At 47.5% G+C, this 18,535-nt stretch overlaps 1 protein-coding gene across 3 annotated transcripts in view; it reads left to right on the top strand.

The window, feature by feature from the left end:
* The window catches only part of GDPD2 (glycerophosphodiester phosphodiesterase domain containing 2), a 161,512-nt gene that overhangs the window by 119,140 nt on the left and 23,837 nt on the right, over positions 1–18,535 (top strand). For all 3 annotated transcript variants that reach the window (XM_068247629.1, XM_068247630.1, XM_068247628.1), the window contains exon 11: positions 9,210–9,431. In XM_068247629.1, the coding sequence (XP_068103730.1) occupies positions 9,210–9,431 (222 nt within the window). The remainder of the gene's footprint in view (positions 1–9,209; positions 9,432–18,535) is intronic.

The following is an 18,535-nucleotide window of genomic DNA, read 5'->3' as shown; positions in this document are numbered from 1 at the left end:
CTTCTTCTCTAATAGGTTGATTAAACCTATTAGAGAAGAAGCCTGTAATGATCTGCTCAGCTGGCTGCACAGGCAGACAGCTGTTTGACCATTCCTCTAGTCTGTGGGCTGCAGGTCTCTGGAAGAGAGACCTGTCTTTCCTTTGCAAGTTTACGATCTGCTGCTGAGGAATTTGCATACATTGGTTATGCAAATCACCTAGCTGCCTCCTTTGAAGGCTGGCAGTATAAAAGCCATGCTTTCCCAGAGTCCTTGGCTGGTGATCCTTCATGGTTTGTTGAAACACTCCTGGAGTGTCAGCCGTGCTATTGCTTGTTAAAGTTATCTTACAGTAATTCTTGGGACTGCACTAGGCAGCTTCCCTAGTGCAGTTAGGTTGCTATCTGTTTTGTCTGTATTGCCTCTCTGTTGCGATTGTCCTGTCGCCAACGGTGATTGTCAGGAAATCGTTCTGTCCGTCTGGGGTGCTAACCAGAGCAGCGGTTGCTACTGGTATCCCCTTCTGTTCATCTGTCTGTCTTGTTTGGATCGCACTAGCCTCTAGCGGTAGCGGCTGTGGATCCTTTTGATCTGCTATCCTGTTCCTGTACCGGGATTGCACTCGCTCTGGCGGAAAGAGCAGTGGATCTTTCCTATCCTGTTCCTGAACTTGGATCGCACTCGCTCTGGCGGAAAGAGCAATGGATCTTTCCTTTCCTGTTTCCCGTCAGTTTTTCTGTCTTGTCTGATACGAATGCTTGCTGTAGGCTCGGTGAGGTAACCGTTAAGCAAGCGCTCACGTCCTCTGTTTCATGTTTGTCTGTCGGTGGTAGTTAGGCGTGCTTGTCTCTGTTGCGCTTAACGTGCGGAGGTTGCGCTGTAAACGCGTTCGCTGTTGCGAATGAGTGCGGTGTTCGCGTTTAGTTAGCGTTTAGTTAGCGTTTATTTTCTCATTGTCGTTTGATGTGCCTTTGCTACTCTTGTGTTCTGTTCTGATCAGTCTTGTGTCACTTCTGGCGATCGCCTCTCTCGCGATCGTGTTCATACTTTGTTTTTGCGAATGTGTGTTCACCGTCGCTGGATGGCGACTAGTTTGGGGAACACACATTTAGTCTATCTCTGTGCTCTTCTCTTTAAGGGCTGTTCAGCCCTGCATTGTCTTAGATCTGTACAATTCCCATCTGGCATTTGTGGCCGTGCAGAGGCTGTGCTCGTCTGCACTCCACAGCACCATCTGCCGGTGGGAATTGCCCTCTGCTGGTGCATTGCACCTAGCCTGGGTTCACCTAATTATACGCGTGTGGAGGGTTTTCGTTGTGTCAGTGCACATCTTGTGCGCTGACCACGAAAACAATTCCGCAAACGTTACAGAATGACCAGCCTAACCGAAATTCCCAGGGTAAAGGGAACGTTCGATTTGCTTCAGATGTCATTGCCTAAGACAAAAGCATATGTGGATCCTATTATAGGTAGGATCTTACATTATATTAAAGCAGTTAAAAAATCTGCGGAAGTTCCTGATTCCAACCCATATGAAGATTACCTTGATACAGGTTTGTTTGAACCGCCATTTGCCTCATGGGAAATTGGGGCTTTGATGGAAGAATTTGACTTTGATTGGAAGGCCTTTTGCGATTTTTACATCGCAAAAAGCGAAGATGTTCTGAATGATTGTCTCGATTCTATGTACGATTTGATTGATTCTGATGAGTGTGACGAGTGTTTTGTGGATCCGGTGATTTGTGTGTGGCAGACTATTTTGGATGAATTGCACACACACCAACCAATTACTTTCAATAAAGAGACACCATTGTCACATGATTATTCTTGTCTTTCTGGGGTAAAGCAAGTGAGTTTAAGCACTGTGCGACCTGAAATGAATGAGTGTGCCTCGTTTGTGGGCACCTGTGAGAATTCTGATAGGTCCTCTTCTGGTTGTTTGGAGTTTTAATCTGTGCTATTTGATGCCTGTTTTTCTCATAATCCTGTTATGGAGAAAACTCCTAAACCATGCAGCCTCAAAACTAACCCTTTTAACACCTTGCAGTCCGCTCCACAGATTGCGGAGGCTTGCGCTTTGGAAGCATCAGTTTCGCAACCTAAAGCGATCGTGGATTCGCAAATTTTGCGTTCTGTCTCCTCGGATTCGACATCGTTAGCCGAGTCTAAGAGTGAGACAGCACTTTGGTTTTGCGAATCTGACACTGAAGCATCTTTGCTGTGTCCAGAGAAGGTTTCTCTGAGCCTGCCCTGTACCATGAATAACAATATGATGTCCAATCGCACTATTTGGGAGTCCCTTTCTTGCTCTGAAGAAAGTACTGACTCTCCACCCTGTACTCTAGGTGAGTCAGTTTTGCCTTGTATAAAATCTGCCTGCAGTGAAACGAAACTCAGAGTCAGAGCAAGTTTCACTAGATATTCCTGTGTCTCTTTGTCTTGATGATGAAATTCAGTCTCAGCTTATGGTGGAACCATTCCTGGGACATCTGCCCTGCATGCAGGAGGTATTTAATGTTCAGCCCCATAACATGGATAGTTCAGAATCCTTCATAGAAAACTTGGAAAATGACATTTCTGAGGTCTTGGTTGATGTTTTGGAGGTTTCCAAGTCCCTCCTAAAGGGTGCAGAACTTCTAGGAGATGCCTCCTGCCCCCCAGATCTGTCTGAGGTTTTGCTCACTTCAGTAGGCATTGCTGTTGTGCTGACTACCTTTGCAGCTCTTGTGGAGCTTCACTCATGTGTAGTCAATGATGATATTACAGTCACAGAAATTTCAGAATTTAAGCCCGAGTCTTCTTTTGAAAGACCAGTACCTGTGACCTCTACTCGTGATGATTTTCTGCCTGATCCTGGTTTTGGTCTTGTCGTGTCGGACTCTGAGGTTGGCAGTTCCCCGACATGTCCTGAGGTTTCTCCTGTGCTGGTGTACCAGTGGCGTACCTAGGGTATTTGGCACCCGGTGCTGATTATCCACAGACCCCCCCCCCCCCCCTCCCCCAATCAGGAAGACAACGTGCAGCGTGCTTAGCCGAAAAATGGGGCTACATTGTGCGGCTGCGCTGAAAAATGTGTGTGGTCATGGACCAAAATGTGGGTGTGGTCACAGGTGGAGACAAATTTACATGAACTTAGCAATGGTGGGACATTAGATTAGGACAGTAGTGGCGAACCTTTTGGAGGCCGAGTGCCCAAACTGCAACCCAAAAGTCACTTATCTATCGCAAAGCGCCAACAGCAATTTAAACTAAATACAAACATTTTAACTCATACGTGAACATTATGGAAAATTCAAGTTCAAAAATTAACTGTGAAGATAAACAACACATCCATCCTACTCCTGAAAAATGGATTGTTTTAGACACCCCCTCCCCCCAGTTTTAATTTTCTGTTTTAAAAGGCTAAAAAAGTAGGTTTAAGGCTATTGTCTCATATGATTATGATTCAGCTTTTCCCATAGTCTCACAGTTAGCAATCATGAGGCCACCAACAAGACAAATTCAGCAATCACGAGGCTCCCAACAAGACAAATTCAGCAGTCATGAGGCACATAAATAGACAGCATTTCACATAAATGGGCAGAATGCCCCCTTAATATGGTAGACACCTCTCACCTGGCTTATGAGTTCTCCTCTACTGGCTGCTGTGCCTGGCTGGCAATACTGTTTTTGGCTGGATTAGGGATGATGTGTGGACTGAAAGGCCTGGCAGTGATGCTGTGGCCTGGCTGGCAGTGATGCTGTGGCCTGGCTGGCAGTGATGCTGTGGCCTGGCTGGCGGTGATGCTGTGGCCTGGCTGACGGTGATGCTGTGGCCTGGCTGACGGTGATGCTGTGGCCTGGCTGACGGTGATGCTGTGGCCTGGCTGGAGGTGATGCTGTGGCCTGACTGGCGGTGATGCTGTGGCTGGGCTGGCTGGCTGGCGGTGATGCTGTGGCTAGGCTGGCTGGCGGTGATGCTGTGGCTGGGCTGGCTGGCGGTGATGCTGGGCTGTGCCTGGCTGGTTGAAGTAAATGCTGGCCTGACTGTGGGTGATGCTGTGGCCTTTTTGCCAGTGATTCTGGGCTGGTTGGCTGGTGGTGATGTGGGGCTGGCTGGCCTAGATAGTTTACGTAGTGAGAGGTGCCCCCTAGTTTAGGTAGCGCCAGGAGCCAGTGTAGGTAGTATTGTAGTCCCCAGTACAGCTAGTATAGTGGCCCCCAGTATAGGTAGTATAGTGGTCCCCAGTATAGCTAGTATAGTGGTCCCCAGTATAGCTAGTATAGTGGGCCCCAGTATAGCCAGTATAGTGGCCCCCAGTATAGCTAGTATAGTTGCCCCCAGCCAGTATAGCTAGTATAGTTGCCCCCAGCCAGTATAGCTAGTATAGTTGACCCCAGCCAGTATAGCTAGTTTAGTTGCCCCCAGTAAGTATAGCTAGTTTAGTTGCCCCCCAGTAAGTATAGCTAGTTTAGTTGCCCACAGTAAGTATAGCTAGTATAGTTGCCCCCGCCAGTATAGCTAGTATAGTTTCCCCCAGCCAGTATAGCTAGTATAGTTGCCCCCCGCCAGTATAGCTAGTATAGTTGCCCCCAATAAGTATAGCTAGTTTAGTTGCCCCCAATAAGTATAGCTAGTTTAGTTGCCCCCAGTAAGTATAGCTATTATAGTTGCCCCCAGTAAGTATAGCTAGTATAGTTGCCCCCAGCCAGTATAGTTGCCCCCAGTAAGTATAGCTAGTTTAGTTGCCGCCCGCCAGTATAGCTAGTTTAGTTACCGCCAGCCAGTATAGCTAGTATAGTTGCCCCCAGCCAGTATAGTTGCCCCCAGCCAGTATAGTTGCCCCCCGCCGGTATAGCTAGTATAGTTGCCCCAAGTAAGTATAGCTAGTTTAGTTGCTCCCAGTAATAGTATAGCTAGTTTAGTTGCCCCCAGTATAAATGCCCCAGGAGGGTGAAAGCAGCGCTAGAAGGAGGGGCTGTGGAGGCAGCGGTGGGGAGGGGGGAAATGTCCCCCCCCTCCCTCACCTGGCACCCGTCCTTCTGCCTCTCTCCCCCTCCATAGCTAACTGTCGGCAAGTGCAGGGGCGGCCGGAGGCGTGCTGAGACTTACTCACCTCATTTTCGTGATCCAAGCGTGGCAGCGTCATGTCGTCACAGATCTCCGCCTTCAATGCCGCCCACTGTGCTTCCGCTAATCAGGAAGCACAGTGGGCGGCATTGAAGACAGAGACCTGTGACGACATGACGCTGCGCTCCACGCTTGGAACGTGGAAATGAGGTGAGTAAGTCTCAGCACGCCTCTTGCCGACAGTTAGCTATGGAGGGGGAGAGAGGCAGAAGGAGGGGTGCCAGGTGAGGGAGGGGGGGGATATTTCCCCCCTGCCCACCTCTGCCTCCACAGCCCCTCCTTCTAGCGCTGCTTTCACCCCCCTGCTGTGCTGCTGTGGGGGGTCGTGGTGACACCCCCCTGGGTGTCTGTCACCCGGTGCGCCCCACCCCCCTGCACTCTATGGAAGGGACGCCACTGCCCCAATGTGCTCTGTGACCCAGAAAGCCCAAGTGTGCCTCGGTTACCAGCATGCTCAGATGTTTCCTCGGTGGAGACATGCTCTGATATTGCCTGCCTGCTTGCATGCCCAGAAATGGTCCCTGAAAGTCCTGATCTTGATGGGTGTCCTGGTAATTCTGAATCCAGAATAATCATAGGTTCCATAGGGGTTCTTGGTAGTACTCCATGTGAGCCTGGTGAGCGTTCTGGCCTCTTGGGATCTCTGCGGAGCTTCAAAGTGTTCTGGGAGATTCCGGGAGAAATTTTGCTTGGTACCCTGGATAAGATCAACAGTGACTTTTGTGTTGAAAGGGACACTTCGAACAGGTATTGTGGCAGGTTTGGCATTTTCGGACGCTCCCTGGAAGGTGGTGGGTATTGTCTGGAGGGTGTCGATGGCTTCTTCTCTGGCATTCACAGTCCTGATGGGTGTTACGCTGAGACTTGTAGTACTGATGGGCATGTTTCGGTGGCTTCAGCTTCCGATGAGGTCGGTTTCGGGTGTACTGACTCTGGAATTGGGCCTTGTCGGGCTGTCCCGACCTTCATGAGTCTTCAGTTAGAGTTTTGTGGAAATACCAGTTTTGAGAGACGTCTGGAATCCGCCCCTAGAGGGGGGGGGGGGGGGGTACTGTAATGATCCGCTCAGCTGGCTGCACAGGCAGACAGCTGTTTGACCATTCCTCTAGTCTGTGGGCTGCAGGTCTCTGGAAGAGAGACCTGTCTTTCCTTTGCAAGTTTCTGATCTGCTCTGCTGCTGAGGAAATTGCATACATTGGTTATGCAAATCACCTAGCTGCCTCCTTTGAAGGCTGGCAGTATAAAAGCCATGCTTTCCCAGAGTCCTTGGCTGGTCATCCTTCATGATTTGTTGAAACACTCCTGGAGTGTCAGCCGTGCTATTGCTTTTTAAAGTTATCTTAGAGTAATTCTTGGGACTGCACTAGGCAGTTTCCCTAGTGCAGTTAGGTTGCTATCTGTTTTGTCTGTATTGCCTCTCTGTTGCGATTGTCCTGTCGCCAACGGTGGTTGTCAGGAAATCGTTCTGTCTGTCTGGGGTGCTAACCAGAGCAGCGGTTGCTACTGGTATCCCCTTCTGTTCATCTGTCTGTCTTGTTTGGATCGCACTAGCCTCTAGCGGTAGCGGCTGTGGATCCTTCTGATGTGCTATCCTGTTCCTGTACCGAGATTGCACTCGCTCTGGCGGAAAGAGCAGTGGATCTTCCCCATCCTGTTCCTGAACTTGGATTGCACTCGCTCTGGCAGAAAGAGCAGTGAATCTTTCCTTTCCTGTTTCCCGTCAGTTTGTCTGTCTTGTCTGATACGAACGCTTGTTGTAGGCTCGGTGAGGTAACAGTTAAGCAAGCGCTCACGTCCTCTGTTTGTGTTTGTCGGTGGTTAGTAAGGCTTGCTTGTCTCTGTTGCGCTTAACGCGCGGAGATCGTGCTGTAAACGCGTTTGCTGTTGCGAATGAGTGCGGTGTTCGCAATTAGCGTTCGTTATTTTCATTATTTTCTCATTGTCGTTTGATGTGCTTTTGCTACTCTTGTGTTTTGTTCTGATCAGTCTTGTGTCACTTCTGGCGATTGCCTCTCTCGCGATCGCGTTAATACTTTGTTTCTGCGAATGTGTGTTCACCGTCGCTGGGTGGCGACTAGTTTGGGGGAACACACATTTAGTCTATCTCTGTGCTCTTCTCTTTAAGGGCTGTTCAGCCCCGCATTGTCTTAGATCTGTACAATTCCCATCTGGCATTTGTGGCCGTGCAGAGGCTGTGCTCGTCTGCACTCCACAGCGCCATCTGCCGGTGGGAATTGCCCTCTGCTGGTGCATTGCACCTAGCCTGGGTTCACCTAATTCTACGCTTGTGGAGGGTTTTTGTTGTGTCAGTGCGCATCTTGTGCGCTGACCACGAAAACGATTCCGCAAACGTTACAAAGCCACATATGTAGTGCCGGATGATTTGTTCTTTTACTTTTGAGCTTATTTTTTTACTATATTCAATTACAGTATACATTTAGTCAACGTTGGCCAATTGTGAAATCTTTCCTCCCTTAAATGTGTCCCTTAAATGACTTAAATGTGTCCAAGATTATTGTGGCATTTTTACTGCTGTAAAGGTGAATAAGTGTGCTGTGGAGCCGAAGGCTGCGTAACAACATGGGAGTAGATAAAAATGGTGCAGGACGAACGCCTATAAAAATGCCGCTGCCACAAGTGGCAATAGTACATACCGCAATTATAAATGATGGTGCTGGATAATAAGCCTAGCTCCCGCTATTTATTGGGCAGCATAGTTTAAACTTCTTAATGCCAATTGTGGCTTGTACTATTGCTGGCTATGGCAGCAGGGATTCAGGGGGATTAGTGTCAGATGGGGATTAGTGTTATGCAGCATAGCGGGGGTACAGTGGTTGGGTTTAAGCAGGGGGGGGGGGTAGGTGGAGTGGTAAGGTTTAGGCAGAGGGGAGGGTTCAGTGTGAGAGAGGCGGGCATTAGTATACATTACCTGGTCCTGAGCGATCACGCCTCCTTCACTTCCTTCCCTTCCTAGTTAGTTTGCAGTTGTTCTGCAGCCAGCCAATCGCCATTCGACTTCAGTCCCCACATGGTGATTGGATGGCTGCAGGACTCCTGCACACTAAACAGGAATTGGAGTGACTTGATCGCCGGGACCAAGTAACGTATTAGAGATTCCGATAATGGCATCTTATTGCTAAGGTTATTTAATGTTTAAGGATAATTCTGAAGCGTTAAATACCCTTAGTAGCAAGATGACATCATCTGCATCACCCTTTGACATTTTTTTGCCACACCATTTTTGAATGTACCCAAACAACAACTTACCAATATAAAGCCGTATATAGTATAAGAAGCATTTCTGATGCTGAAATCAAAAAATTTAACATAAAAATGGGTATCCGAAATAATATTTTATGTTCTCCTATGAGTTGCTACAGGTTCCCTTTAATTGTGAAATTGAAAGAGAGAAAGGGAAACTGAACACTAATAAAAAAAATACTATTCAAGACCTTAAAGTGTACTTTTGAAGTATGTTTATCCTATCAACTGTCCATAGCTCCACCTTCACTTCCCTTACTTAAAGGACCCAGGTACCTGCTTCCACCTGTCTACACCTAGGAGTCCTAGTACTGAGAGTAGCTGGCGCATCATTTACTTTCATGTTACTCTGATACGACAGTCTCTTGATTCCTTATTTAATGGAGAGGATCTCTACATTCACCATCTGTAGCCCAGAAGCCTTCTTGGCCTGCATGTGGTTCGACGCTTATTAGCGGTGGTAGTTTTATTTCACCCGACAGGAAAATGCAGGCGCTTGACATTACAACGTAACGCTCTGGAACACTTTGTCTAATATGAAACTCAAATAGACATTCATGTTACCTTTCTAACCGCATCCTAGGAGTGATCCGTCAAAACACACGGATCAGCTCCTAGTGTGAAAGAGCCCTAAAGACCATGTGAAGCTGATAGAAGTGAACTGGATCTAAATTGATAATATTGAATTATTGATGATTTGGCTTGTTAAAGTTCTTAAGTTTTGTCATTCATTTTACATTTTTTTAAACTCTGAATAAACTAGGCAATGTTGGTGTCATTATTTTTCCTCATTACCTCACTTGCTGGTTGTGCTGCTGGTGTCACTTAACTTGTTTTGGCTATTTTATCTTCTGTTCAGAGAAATCCATTTGGAACAGCTGGTTCACTGACAGAGGATGAACGCAAAGAGATTCGACAACAGAAGATTCCATCTCTGGAGGAAATTCTTACTGAGTGCAAAAAACGCAACATTTCAATCATATTTGATCTGCGACCGCCACCTGCTGGGCATCCATATAATGAGAGCTTTGTGACTGTAACTGTGAACACCATCCTGAAAACCTCTATCAGACAGGAGCTGGTAAGAATTGTTATTTTACTGTTGCATCACCTCACTGGTCAGCAACATATACTGTATCTGTGTGCAAAAAAATAATCCAAGACAGGATCAAACAATAAAGACCTTTTTCTTGGTGACAGCTGATTAACTATACAGAAGAAATAGTTTGTCAAATTGTGAAGGCATTTTAATAAGAATAGCTAGTGAGACAGAAAAGAAAACTTTTCATGCATTTTTAGATATTAGATTTTTTACAGTAACAATAATAATACTATGGCATATACCCTGCATGACGTGGCAATGATAACATTTAATAACCGCATTTGAAAAAAGGAATGGATGACTTTGCTACAACTAGAGATGGCCCGAACCTCCGATTTTCAGTTCGCGAACCGCAAATGCGAACTTCCGCAAAAGTTTGGTTCGCGCGAACTTCCGCGAACCACAATAGACTTCAATGGGGAGGCGAACTTTGAAAACTAGAAGCACTTGTGCTGGCCACAAAAGTGATGGAAAAGATATTTCAAGGGGTTTAACATCTGAGTTTTTGCATGGAGGAGTGGGAGAGACGCCAAAAGTCCCGAGGAAAATTCTGGATTTGATGCAAAGCAGCGTTTTAAGGGCAGAAATCACATTGAATGCTAAAATGCAGGCCTAAAGTGCTTTAAAACATCTTGCATGTGTATACATCAATCAGGGAGTGTAATTAGAGTAGTGCTTCACACTGACACACCAAACTCACTGTGTAACGCACCGCAAACAGCTGTTTGTGTTGTGACGGCCGTGCTGGACTGGTGTGCACCATGGCAAAAGTGCAGGCGATAGCGGTTTTCAAGCTCATTGAGGCAGCTCAATGACAGAACAACAGTGACTGTCCAGCTGATCAAATTTGGTCTGTCCACAATGAAGCAACGACCTTATTATCTTGGGTGTGCCCCCCCCCCGAGACACTCTTATCGCGCCACCCCCCCCCCCCCCCTGTTGGTGGTGGGTCCTGGACCCTGTTGGTGGTGGCAGAGAAGGCAGTCAAGCGGCATGCGGGCAGAGGTGCTGTGCGGGGAACGACTTAGTCTTGGGGCAGGCAGACACACGGCATGCAGGCAGAGAGATGCTGTGTGTGGGGACTGACTTAGTCTTGGGGCGGGCAGTAGCCCTTCGGGATCCATGCTTCATTCATTTTGATAAAGGGGAGGTACTGAACACTTTTGTGACTTAGGCGACTTCTCTTCTGGCAAATTGTGACAGCTCTGGCCACAGGTCAAGCCTGCGCACCCAGTAGCCCAAGGGTTCATCGCTGCTCAGTGTCTACATCCACACTTAAGACCAGGTAGTCAGCTACCTTGCCGGTCCAGGCGTTGGTGGAGGGTGGATTCGGAAGGGCTAAGGCGAGGCATTGGACTAAAGAATGTCCGCATGTCCGACATCACCATGAGATCGCTGGAGCGTCCTGTCCTTGCCCGTGTGGACATGGGAGAAGGATTACTGGCAGTGGTACCTTTTATTGCGTTGTGCTGTGACATCACCCTTACATGCATTGTAAAGCATAGTTGCGAGCTTGTTCTGCAAGTGCTGCATCCTTTCTGCCTTCTGGTGATTTGGAAACATGTCCACCACTTTGTGCCTATACCAAGGGTCTAGTAGCGTGGCCATCCAGTAATTGTCATTGCCCTTGAGTTTTTTATATACGGGTTGAGGTTTTTTTTTATGTGGGGGTCCCTCAACAGGCTGGACAGCATGAAAGATGCCATATGCACAAAGTTGGACCTAGATGTACTATCCATCTCCTCTTGCTCTTCCTCAGTGACGTGAGGCAAGTCCTCCTCCTCCCCCCCCCCCCCCCCCAGCAACGAAAAATACCACAGGAATGTTGAGCAGCACAAGCCCCCTGTGACGCCTGCTGCGGTTGTTCTTCTGCCGCCTCCTCCACAAAAAACCTTTCTCATCTTCCGAGTCTGACTCCTCTTCCCCACACGACTCTTCCCCTCCATCTTCCTCCCCCTTCTGTGCTGCCGCAGGTGTTGAGGAAACATCTGGTTCTGATGAGAATTGATCCCACAACACTTCCTCCCATAACTGTTCCTGTTCACGCTCCTCCACAGCTTGATCCACCACTCTATGCACCGCACGCTCCAGGAAGTAAGCGTACGGGATCAAGTCGCTGATGGCGCCTTCACTGCTACTCACCAGGTTGGTCACCTCCTCAAACGGCTGCATGAGCCTTCATGCATTTCGCATGAGTGTCCAGTTGTTGGGCCAGAACATCCCCATCTCCCCAGACTGTGTCCTTCTACTGTAGTTGTAGAGGTACTGGGTGAAGGCTTTCTCCTGTTCTAGCAGGCGAGAAAACATAAGGAGGGTCGAATTCCAACGAGTCGGGCAATCCCAAATCCGGCTTCTCACCAGCAACTTGTTTCTCCGCTGAATATCGGCAAAGCATGTCATGGCCATGTAAGGCCCCCTGAAATGCTCACACAACTTCCTGGCCTGCTTCAGGACATCCTCTAAGCCTAGGTACTTTGACACAAATCTTTGACTAGATTCAGCGCATGTGCCATGTAGGGTACATGTGTCAGCTTTCCCAAATTCAAAGCGGAAATGAGATTGCTGCCGTCACACACCATGTTGCCGATCTCCAGCTGGTGCAGGGTCAGCCACTGATCCACATTTTTGTTAAGAGCAGCCAGGAGAGCTGCTCCAGTGTGACTCTCCGCTTTGAGGCAAGACATGTCTAAGATAGCGTGACACCGTCGTACATGGCATGCAGCATAGGCCCTGGGGAGCTGGGGCTGTGTAGCTGGAGAGGAGATCGCAGCACCAGTAGACTTGAACTGCCACTCAGCCAAGGAGGAGGAGGATGATGACAGCGAAGAGGATGTAGCAGGAGGAGAGGAGGTGGCAGGAGACCTGCCTGCAAGCCGTGGAGGTGTCACAAGTTGGTCCGCTGCACAGCCACGTACTCCCTGCTTGCCATCGGTCACCAGGTTGACCCAATGGGCTGTGTAGGTAATGTACCTGCCCTGACCGTGCTTGGCAGAGCAGGCATGCGTGGTCAGGTGGACCCTTGACCCAACGCTGTGTGCCAGAGATTACACCACTTGCTTCTCAACTTCACGGTACAGTTTGGGTATCGCCTTTTTAGAGAAATAATTGCGGCCTGATATCTTCCATTGCGGTGTCCCGATGGCCACAAATTTACGGAAGGCCTCAGCAGGAGCGTATCTGGGTAATATAGTACCTATGGCAAACATTGAAACTGCACCCCCCCCCCCCCCCACACACACACACACACACACCTGGTCAGAGCCCCCTTCCCCTTTAAAAACAGCATCTTTTCTTGTGTATATGACACCGTTGCCTATGTTTTTTGGGTCTAGGTATTGCTGAAGATACTTTTTGGGAAATATCTGTTCTTATTTCCTCTCTGTCCTCTTTTCTAACATTAAGCCAAGTGCACCCTACATACATAAATTAAGCAACTATGTTCCCCAGATAACAGAATGAATCTGATCTGAGTGACAGAGAGGCATGGGAGCAGGCATGGTGGCTCAGCACAGGGATAGGCATGGTGGTGCAGTACAGGGACAGGCATGGGACTCAGCACAGGTGCAGGCATTGCACAAGGGCAGGCATGGGTTACAGAACAGGGGCAGGCAAGGCGCCCATGGTGCTGTGGCGCCCATGGCACGAGCCATGCCTGCACCACTATAGATACGCCTCTGGGCCTCAGAGTCCACCAGCTGGTATGTTAACAGCTGGCGAGCTAACAGTTCCGCCAAGCCAGCTGTCAGACGCCAGGCATGGGGGTGACTGGCAGAGATTGGCTTCTTCCGCGCAAAGATTTCCTTCACGGACACCTGGCTGCTGTGGGCAGAGGAGCAGGAACCGCTCAAGGTCAGAGGCGGAGTGGAGGAGGGTGGCTATGAAGGTGCAAAAGAGAAAGTGGCTGAAGATGCTGCACCTGAAGGAGGAAGAGGAGAAGGAGGGTGGCTTTTCTTTTGTGTGCTGCTTTTCCTCTGGTGCTCTTCCCATTGCAGTTTGTGCCTTTTCTGCTTGTGCCTTCGTAAGGCAGTTGTCCCTACCTGGGTGTTTGCCTTTCCATGGCTCAATTTTTGGAGGCAGAGAGCACAGATGGCATTGCTCTGATCTGAGGCAAACACATTAAAAAATTACCAAACCGCTGAGCCCCCCTGGGGTGATGGCACTATGGTGGCATCAGCAGCTGACTTTGAAGGACATGTTGGCTGGCTGTCCATAGGTGGCGATGCATGGCGCCGGACACTGACACCAGCTCTTTCTGACGACGAGCTCCCCCATTCTTCTTTTAGGAACTCGTCTCCTCCTACTCCTCTCTGACTCCCCCTCTGAACTGTATCCCTGTTCATCTCCTCTATTGGGAACAAACGTGGCATTCGTATCATCGTCCTAATCATAATCATCTTGCCCAGCTTCGCTTGCCTCAGACACCTCCGACAGCAGGTACTTCATCATCCTTCTCACACGTTACATCCGTAGTGTCGCCTAACTCAGACATATGTGGTGTAACTTGCTTAGCGCGTTCATCTTGTTGGAACAATAATGCTGTGCATCAGTGATTTCCCCACAAAATAACTCCTGCGAAGTGTCAAACGCAGCGGATGTGGTGCTTATAGTAGAGCTGGTGGCTGCAGAAGATGAGGTGTTCTGTGTTAAATAGTCAACCATGTCCTGACAATCTTGGGAGTTGATGGGACGTGCCTTCTTCTGAGCACTGTACTTTGGTCCAGGGCCGCACGAAATTACAGCAACACGACCTCGCACAGACCTGCCGGGTGGCCTTCCTCTGGGTCTGCCTCTACCAGTATGCACTGACTTGACTAATACAATGTGCAGTCACACAGGTATGCACGGAGTGGTATATTTCACGTAGGTAGGTGGGTGCACTGAACACAACAGGTAGGTATACAGTATGTAGTGATGGGTATTACAAATGTGCACCTGTCACACACACGTACCGTGAACATGTACAGTGGCTGGTGGTATTGAATATCACACAGCATGCGCTCACATAGGTAGGTGGGTGCACTGTGAACAACAGGTAGGTATATGCAGTGATGGGTATTACAATGTGCACCTGGCACAGTAGTAATAATTATACCACCAAGGGGCCAAGGGCCAGCTGCGACTGACTGACAGGGCTGTATATAATGCAAGTGGGCCACAAAAAAATAAATAAAAATGGCTCACAAGAACAAGATTAGCTCTCAAAAGAGCTGTTGAGGGGTGCTTTTTTAGCAATAACAATCAGCAAGGAGCAAGCTAAGCTTTCCCTATAGGTCTCTGCACAGCAGCTCTCCCTTTTCTAATTACTGCAGGCACACGAGTGAGTCCAATGCCTGAAGCAGCCTGCCTTTTATAAGGGGGGGGGGGGGAGTGGCTCCTGGAGGGAGTGTAGCCTGATTGGCTACAATGTGCCTGCTGACTGTGATGTAGAGGGTCAAAGTTGACCCTCATGATGCACTATGGGGGCGAATCGAACTTCCGGAAAAGTTTGCGGTTGACCGCAAACGCGAACCACGGAAGTTCGCCGGGAACCGTTCACCGGTGAACCGTTCGGGCCATATCTAACTACAACTACTAATGGCCAAGATTTCCATTACTAAAGATGGTAAAGGTGTAGCTTCATCTAGGCAATTCATCTGACTGCTGTAGTTTGATTTAACACTGCCCCATACAGTGAAAGTTGCTTGTTGGTGTTGGGTGGAAAGCTAGCAGGATTGTCAAGTGGTGTGACTTATTGCATTTACCTAGCTGTGAGAATAACATCTGGCAAAGGGCCATAACCACCTATGAGGTAAAATTAACCACAGTTACCCAAAACATTTGATTATGCCTTCTTCTGGTTCCAAACTTAAGCTGCAAAGTTTTTTGTTTTTTTTGCCAACCATATTAACTATACTGTAAATTAGTTCTCAAAACTTAACTTTTTCTATCTCCTAGTTGTAGTGCACTAATGTGGTTTGCAAATAGCATAGGATCTGCAACAGTGGCCGAAGCAGCAGTAGTTTTGGAGACATGCCTCAAAAGCTGCCTTCAGTGTTAGTTGAGTTGAAAAAAGACATACATGCATCACAATGAACCATAAAATATGGTACAACACTAGCCTGCACCCTCACATATCTCTGTTGATCCAGAGGAAGACGAAAAAAACCTTTCATGGCTTGGACCAATTAGCCCTAAATGAGAAGCAAATTACGGCTTAACTCTAGATGGCAATCAGATAAAATCCCTGTCTAAATACCGCAGAGAATAACCTAGTAATAGCCTTGGGTGTACTGCCTTTGATAATACATTCAACTCTTTCCTAAATAGATAGCAAAAAACCTTTTTTCCTCCAGATCATGCCCTTTGCACAAGCTTAGGGACAAAACACTTATCTGCCAAGCTTTTATATTACCCACTGATGTATTTGTACCTGTTAATTAGATCTCCTCTTGAGGCTGGGTGCACACATAGCAGAAACGCTAGTGTAGCGGGAAACACTGCGTTTTAGGGCCCATTTCCACTATCGCGAATTTGCATATGTTTTCCGCATGCAAATTCGCATAGCAATACAAGTGAATGGGACTGTTTCCACTTGTCAGGATTCCTTTGCGTTTTTCTGTGCAGAAAAAATTTGCATGGCAGAGCCATCAGAATTCGCATACCGCTATACGAATCGCACACAATGTATTTAATAGGAAATTCGCATGAGGTTTGTGTATACAAATTTTCATGCGAATTCGCATAGAAACAATGGAAAAGCACACTAGCTCTGCCATGGTTAAATTCGCATACATCGTCATCCATGCAAATTCGCATGAAAATTGACATAGAACCGCATGCGAAATTCGCATCCGCATGCAAATTTTTACCGTGGCGATTCGCACCGCACAAGTGGAAATGCAGCCTTATGCAGCAATGTTAGTCTATGGGACGCAGAAGAAGCTGCGTTTCACTGCATTGTACAGTATGCGTTTCGGAAACGCTGGTAGTGTTGCATAATATGCAGGCTGACTGCCAAAACACACATAATGAAAGTCTATGGTAACGCATATGCATTGCGTTTTTTAATGCTTTTTTTGTTAAAGCTTAAAGATTTCTGATGAGTTTCCGCTTCATGTTGTCTTCCTAGCGATCTGCATAAAAAAAAAAGCATACAAAATGTATATGCGCTTTAAATTAGCGACCCGCAAATGCATTAAAACGCACGCAATACGCATAAAAAAAGCATCTGCGTAAAAAATGCAGATACGAAACGCACCAAAAACGCGGTAAAAACGCAATCGAAAATCGCAAATGCACCATCCTAAAACGCTACTTTTTCATGCTATGTCATATGTGAACCCAGCCTCAATGTCTTCTCCCGAGTAAATAAGCCCAGTTTATCTAACCTTTCCTGATGAGACTGGGAGCAGTCACAGTGTGGCATGCATGTGACAGGCAGCTCCCCCCCCCCCCCTCAGCCTCACAAACTGCATCAGTCTTGTCTGAAACTGAGAGCAGAGAGTGAGGAGTAAACAAAGCACACAGAGCCTGCAGGGGGCGTGCATGCCTTGTATTTATTACAACAGAGGCAGCCCATTCCTCCCTGGATCGACAAAGCTTGACAAAGAAAATAATATTACATATATTACAGAGACAGTGCAACTAGAAAAGGCTGCCGTAAGCCAGACCACATTAGAACAGGTATAGGAACTTCTAGGATAGAAGAAATAAGGCTGAAAATGTTGTTAAAGAGTCTAAGCTTACAGGTCTATATACTTTCCTGGATCTGATTTTTTTTTTTTGTTGCCCTTCTTATGGGTCCTTTTTTTACTAGTGTGAAATCTGAAGCATTCCACGCATGCAGGGGCGCCCCTAGGCATAAGCAGTACAGGCCATTTCCTGGAGTGCCATTGGTCCTGGGGGGCGCCATGTTGCAGGATTAAGCCCTGCCCCAAATTGAGCCCCATCCCAGACTAAGCCACACCCTCTGTGGGTGTTCTATTACTTGCTTCTGCTGCATCTACTTGGCATAAGTTGCAGGCAGCTGACACCTCTGTGCCTTGAGCATCCTTCTTTGTTCCTTTGTGCCATCTCTGTCTCCTTCCGTGTGACCCTCACTGATATGAAATTCCCCTTTTTATTTCTTTCTTGCTCTCAGAAGCCATTTTCTGCTAGGAAAGTGTTTTATAGTTGGAATTTCTTATCAGTGAGGGTCACACTGTAGTCACTTCCTGTTTGAGTCAGGACTTAGGCCTGGTGCACACCAGAGGAGTTTTTCTGAGCGTTTTGAGTTTTTAAATCTGCTGCTAATGTTATCCTATGTGTCTGTGCACACTGGAGCAATGAGGTTTTGTAAAAAAAACCCATAGCATTACATTGGGAAGAGCTTTTAGAGGTTTCAAAAGCTCTTCCCAATGTAATGCTATGTTTTTTTTTACAAAACCTCATTGCTCCAGTGTGCACAGACACATAAGATAACATTAGCAGCAGATTTAAAAACTCAAAACGCTCAGAAAAACTCCTCTGGTGAGCACCAGGCCTTAGGCCCAGTGCACACCAAAACCGCTAGCAGATCCGCAATACACTAGCGGTTTTGGGAGCTGATTTCAGAGCGATTCTAGGTATGTTTAGAGAGGTTTTCTAAACATACCTAGCGGATTTGGGTGCGTTTTTGTGTAGCAGATTACACATATTGTTACAGTAAAAGCTGTTACTGAACAGCTTCTGTAACAAAAATGCCTGGCAAACCGCTCTGAAGTAGCGTTTTTCAGAGCGGTTTGCGTTTTTCCTATACTTTACATTGAGGACGAAACGCTTCCTAAATCCGCAAACGCGTAGCAGGAGGCGCGTTTGCGGCTTGGCAGAAACCTCAAACCGCCAGTGTGCACCATCCCATTGCAATGCATTAACTAAGCGTTTTTCCAGGCGGATGCGGCCGGCGGATCGCTCCAAAAACCGCTCGGTGTGCACTAGGCCTTAGTCAGCCACTTACATACCTGATATTCAACTCTTTCAGGCAGAGAAAGAAAAAAAGTACTTTACTGTTTCTCTGTGATACCAAAAGTAACATCACTTATGCCTTCTTTTCTTTCTTTTTTTTTTTTTTTTTTATCAACCCAGCT

This window comes from Hyperolius riggenbachi, chromosome 8, assembly GCF_040937935.1.
Source record: "Hyperolius riggenbachi isolate aHypRig1 chromosome 8, aHypRig1.pri, whole genome shotgun sequence".
In the NCBI taxonomy this organism is placed as follows: Eukaryota; Metazoa; Chordata; class Amphibia; order Anura; family Hyperoliidae; genus Hyperolius; species Hyperolius riggenbachi.
The sequence above is the reverse complement of the archived record's forward strand: the minus strand, read 5'-3'. Positions and strand labels throughout refer to the sequence as shown.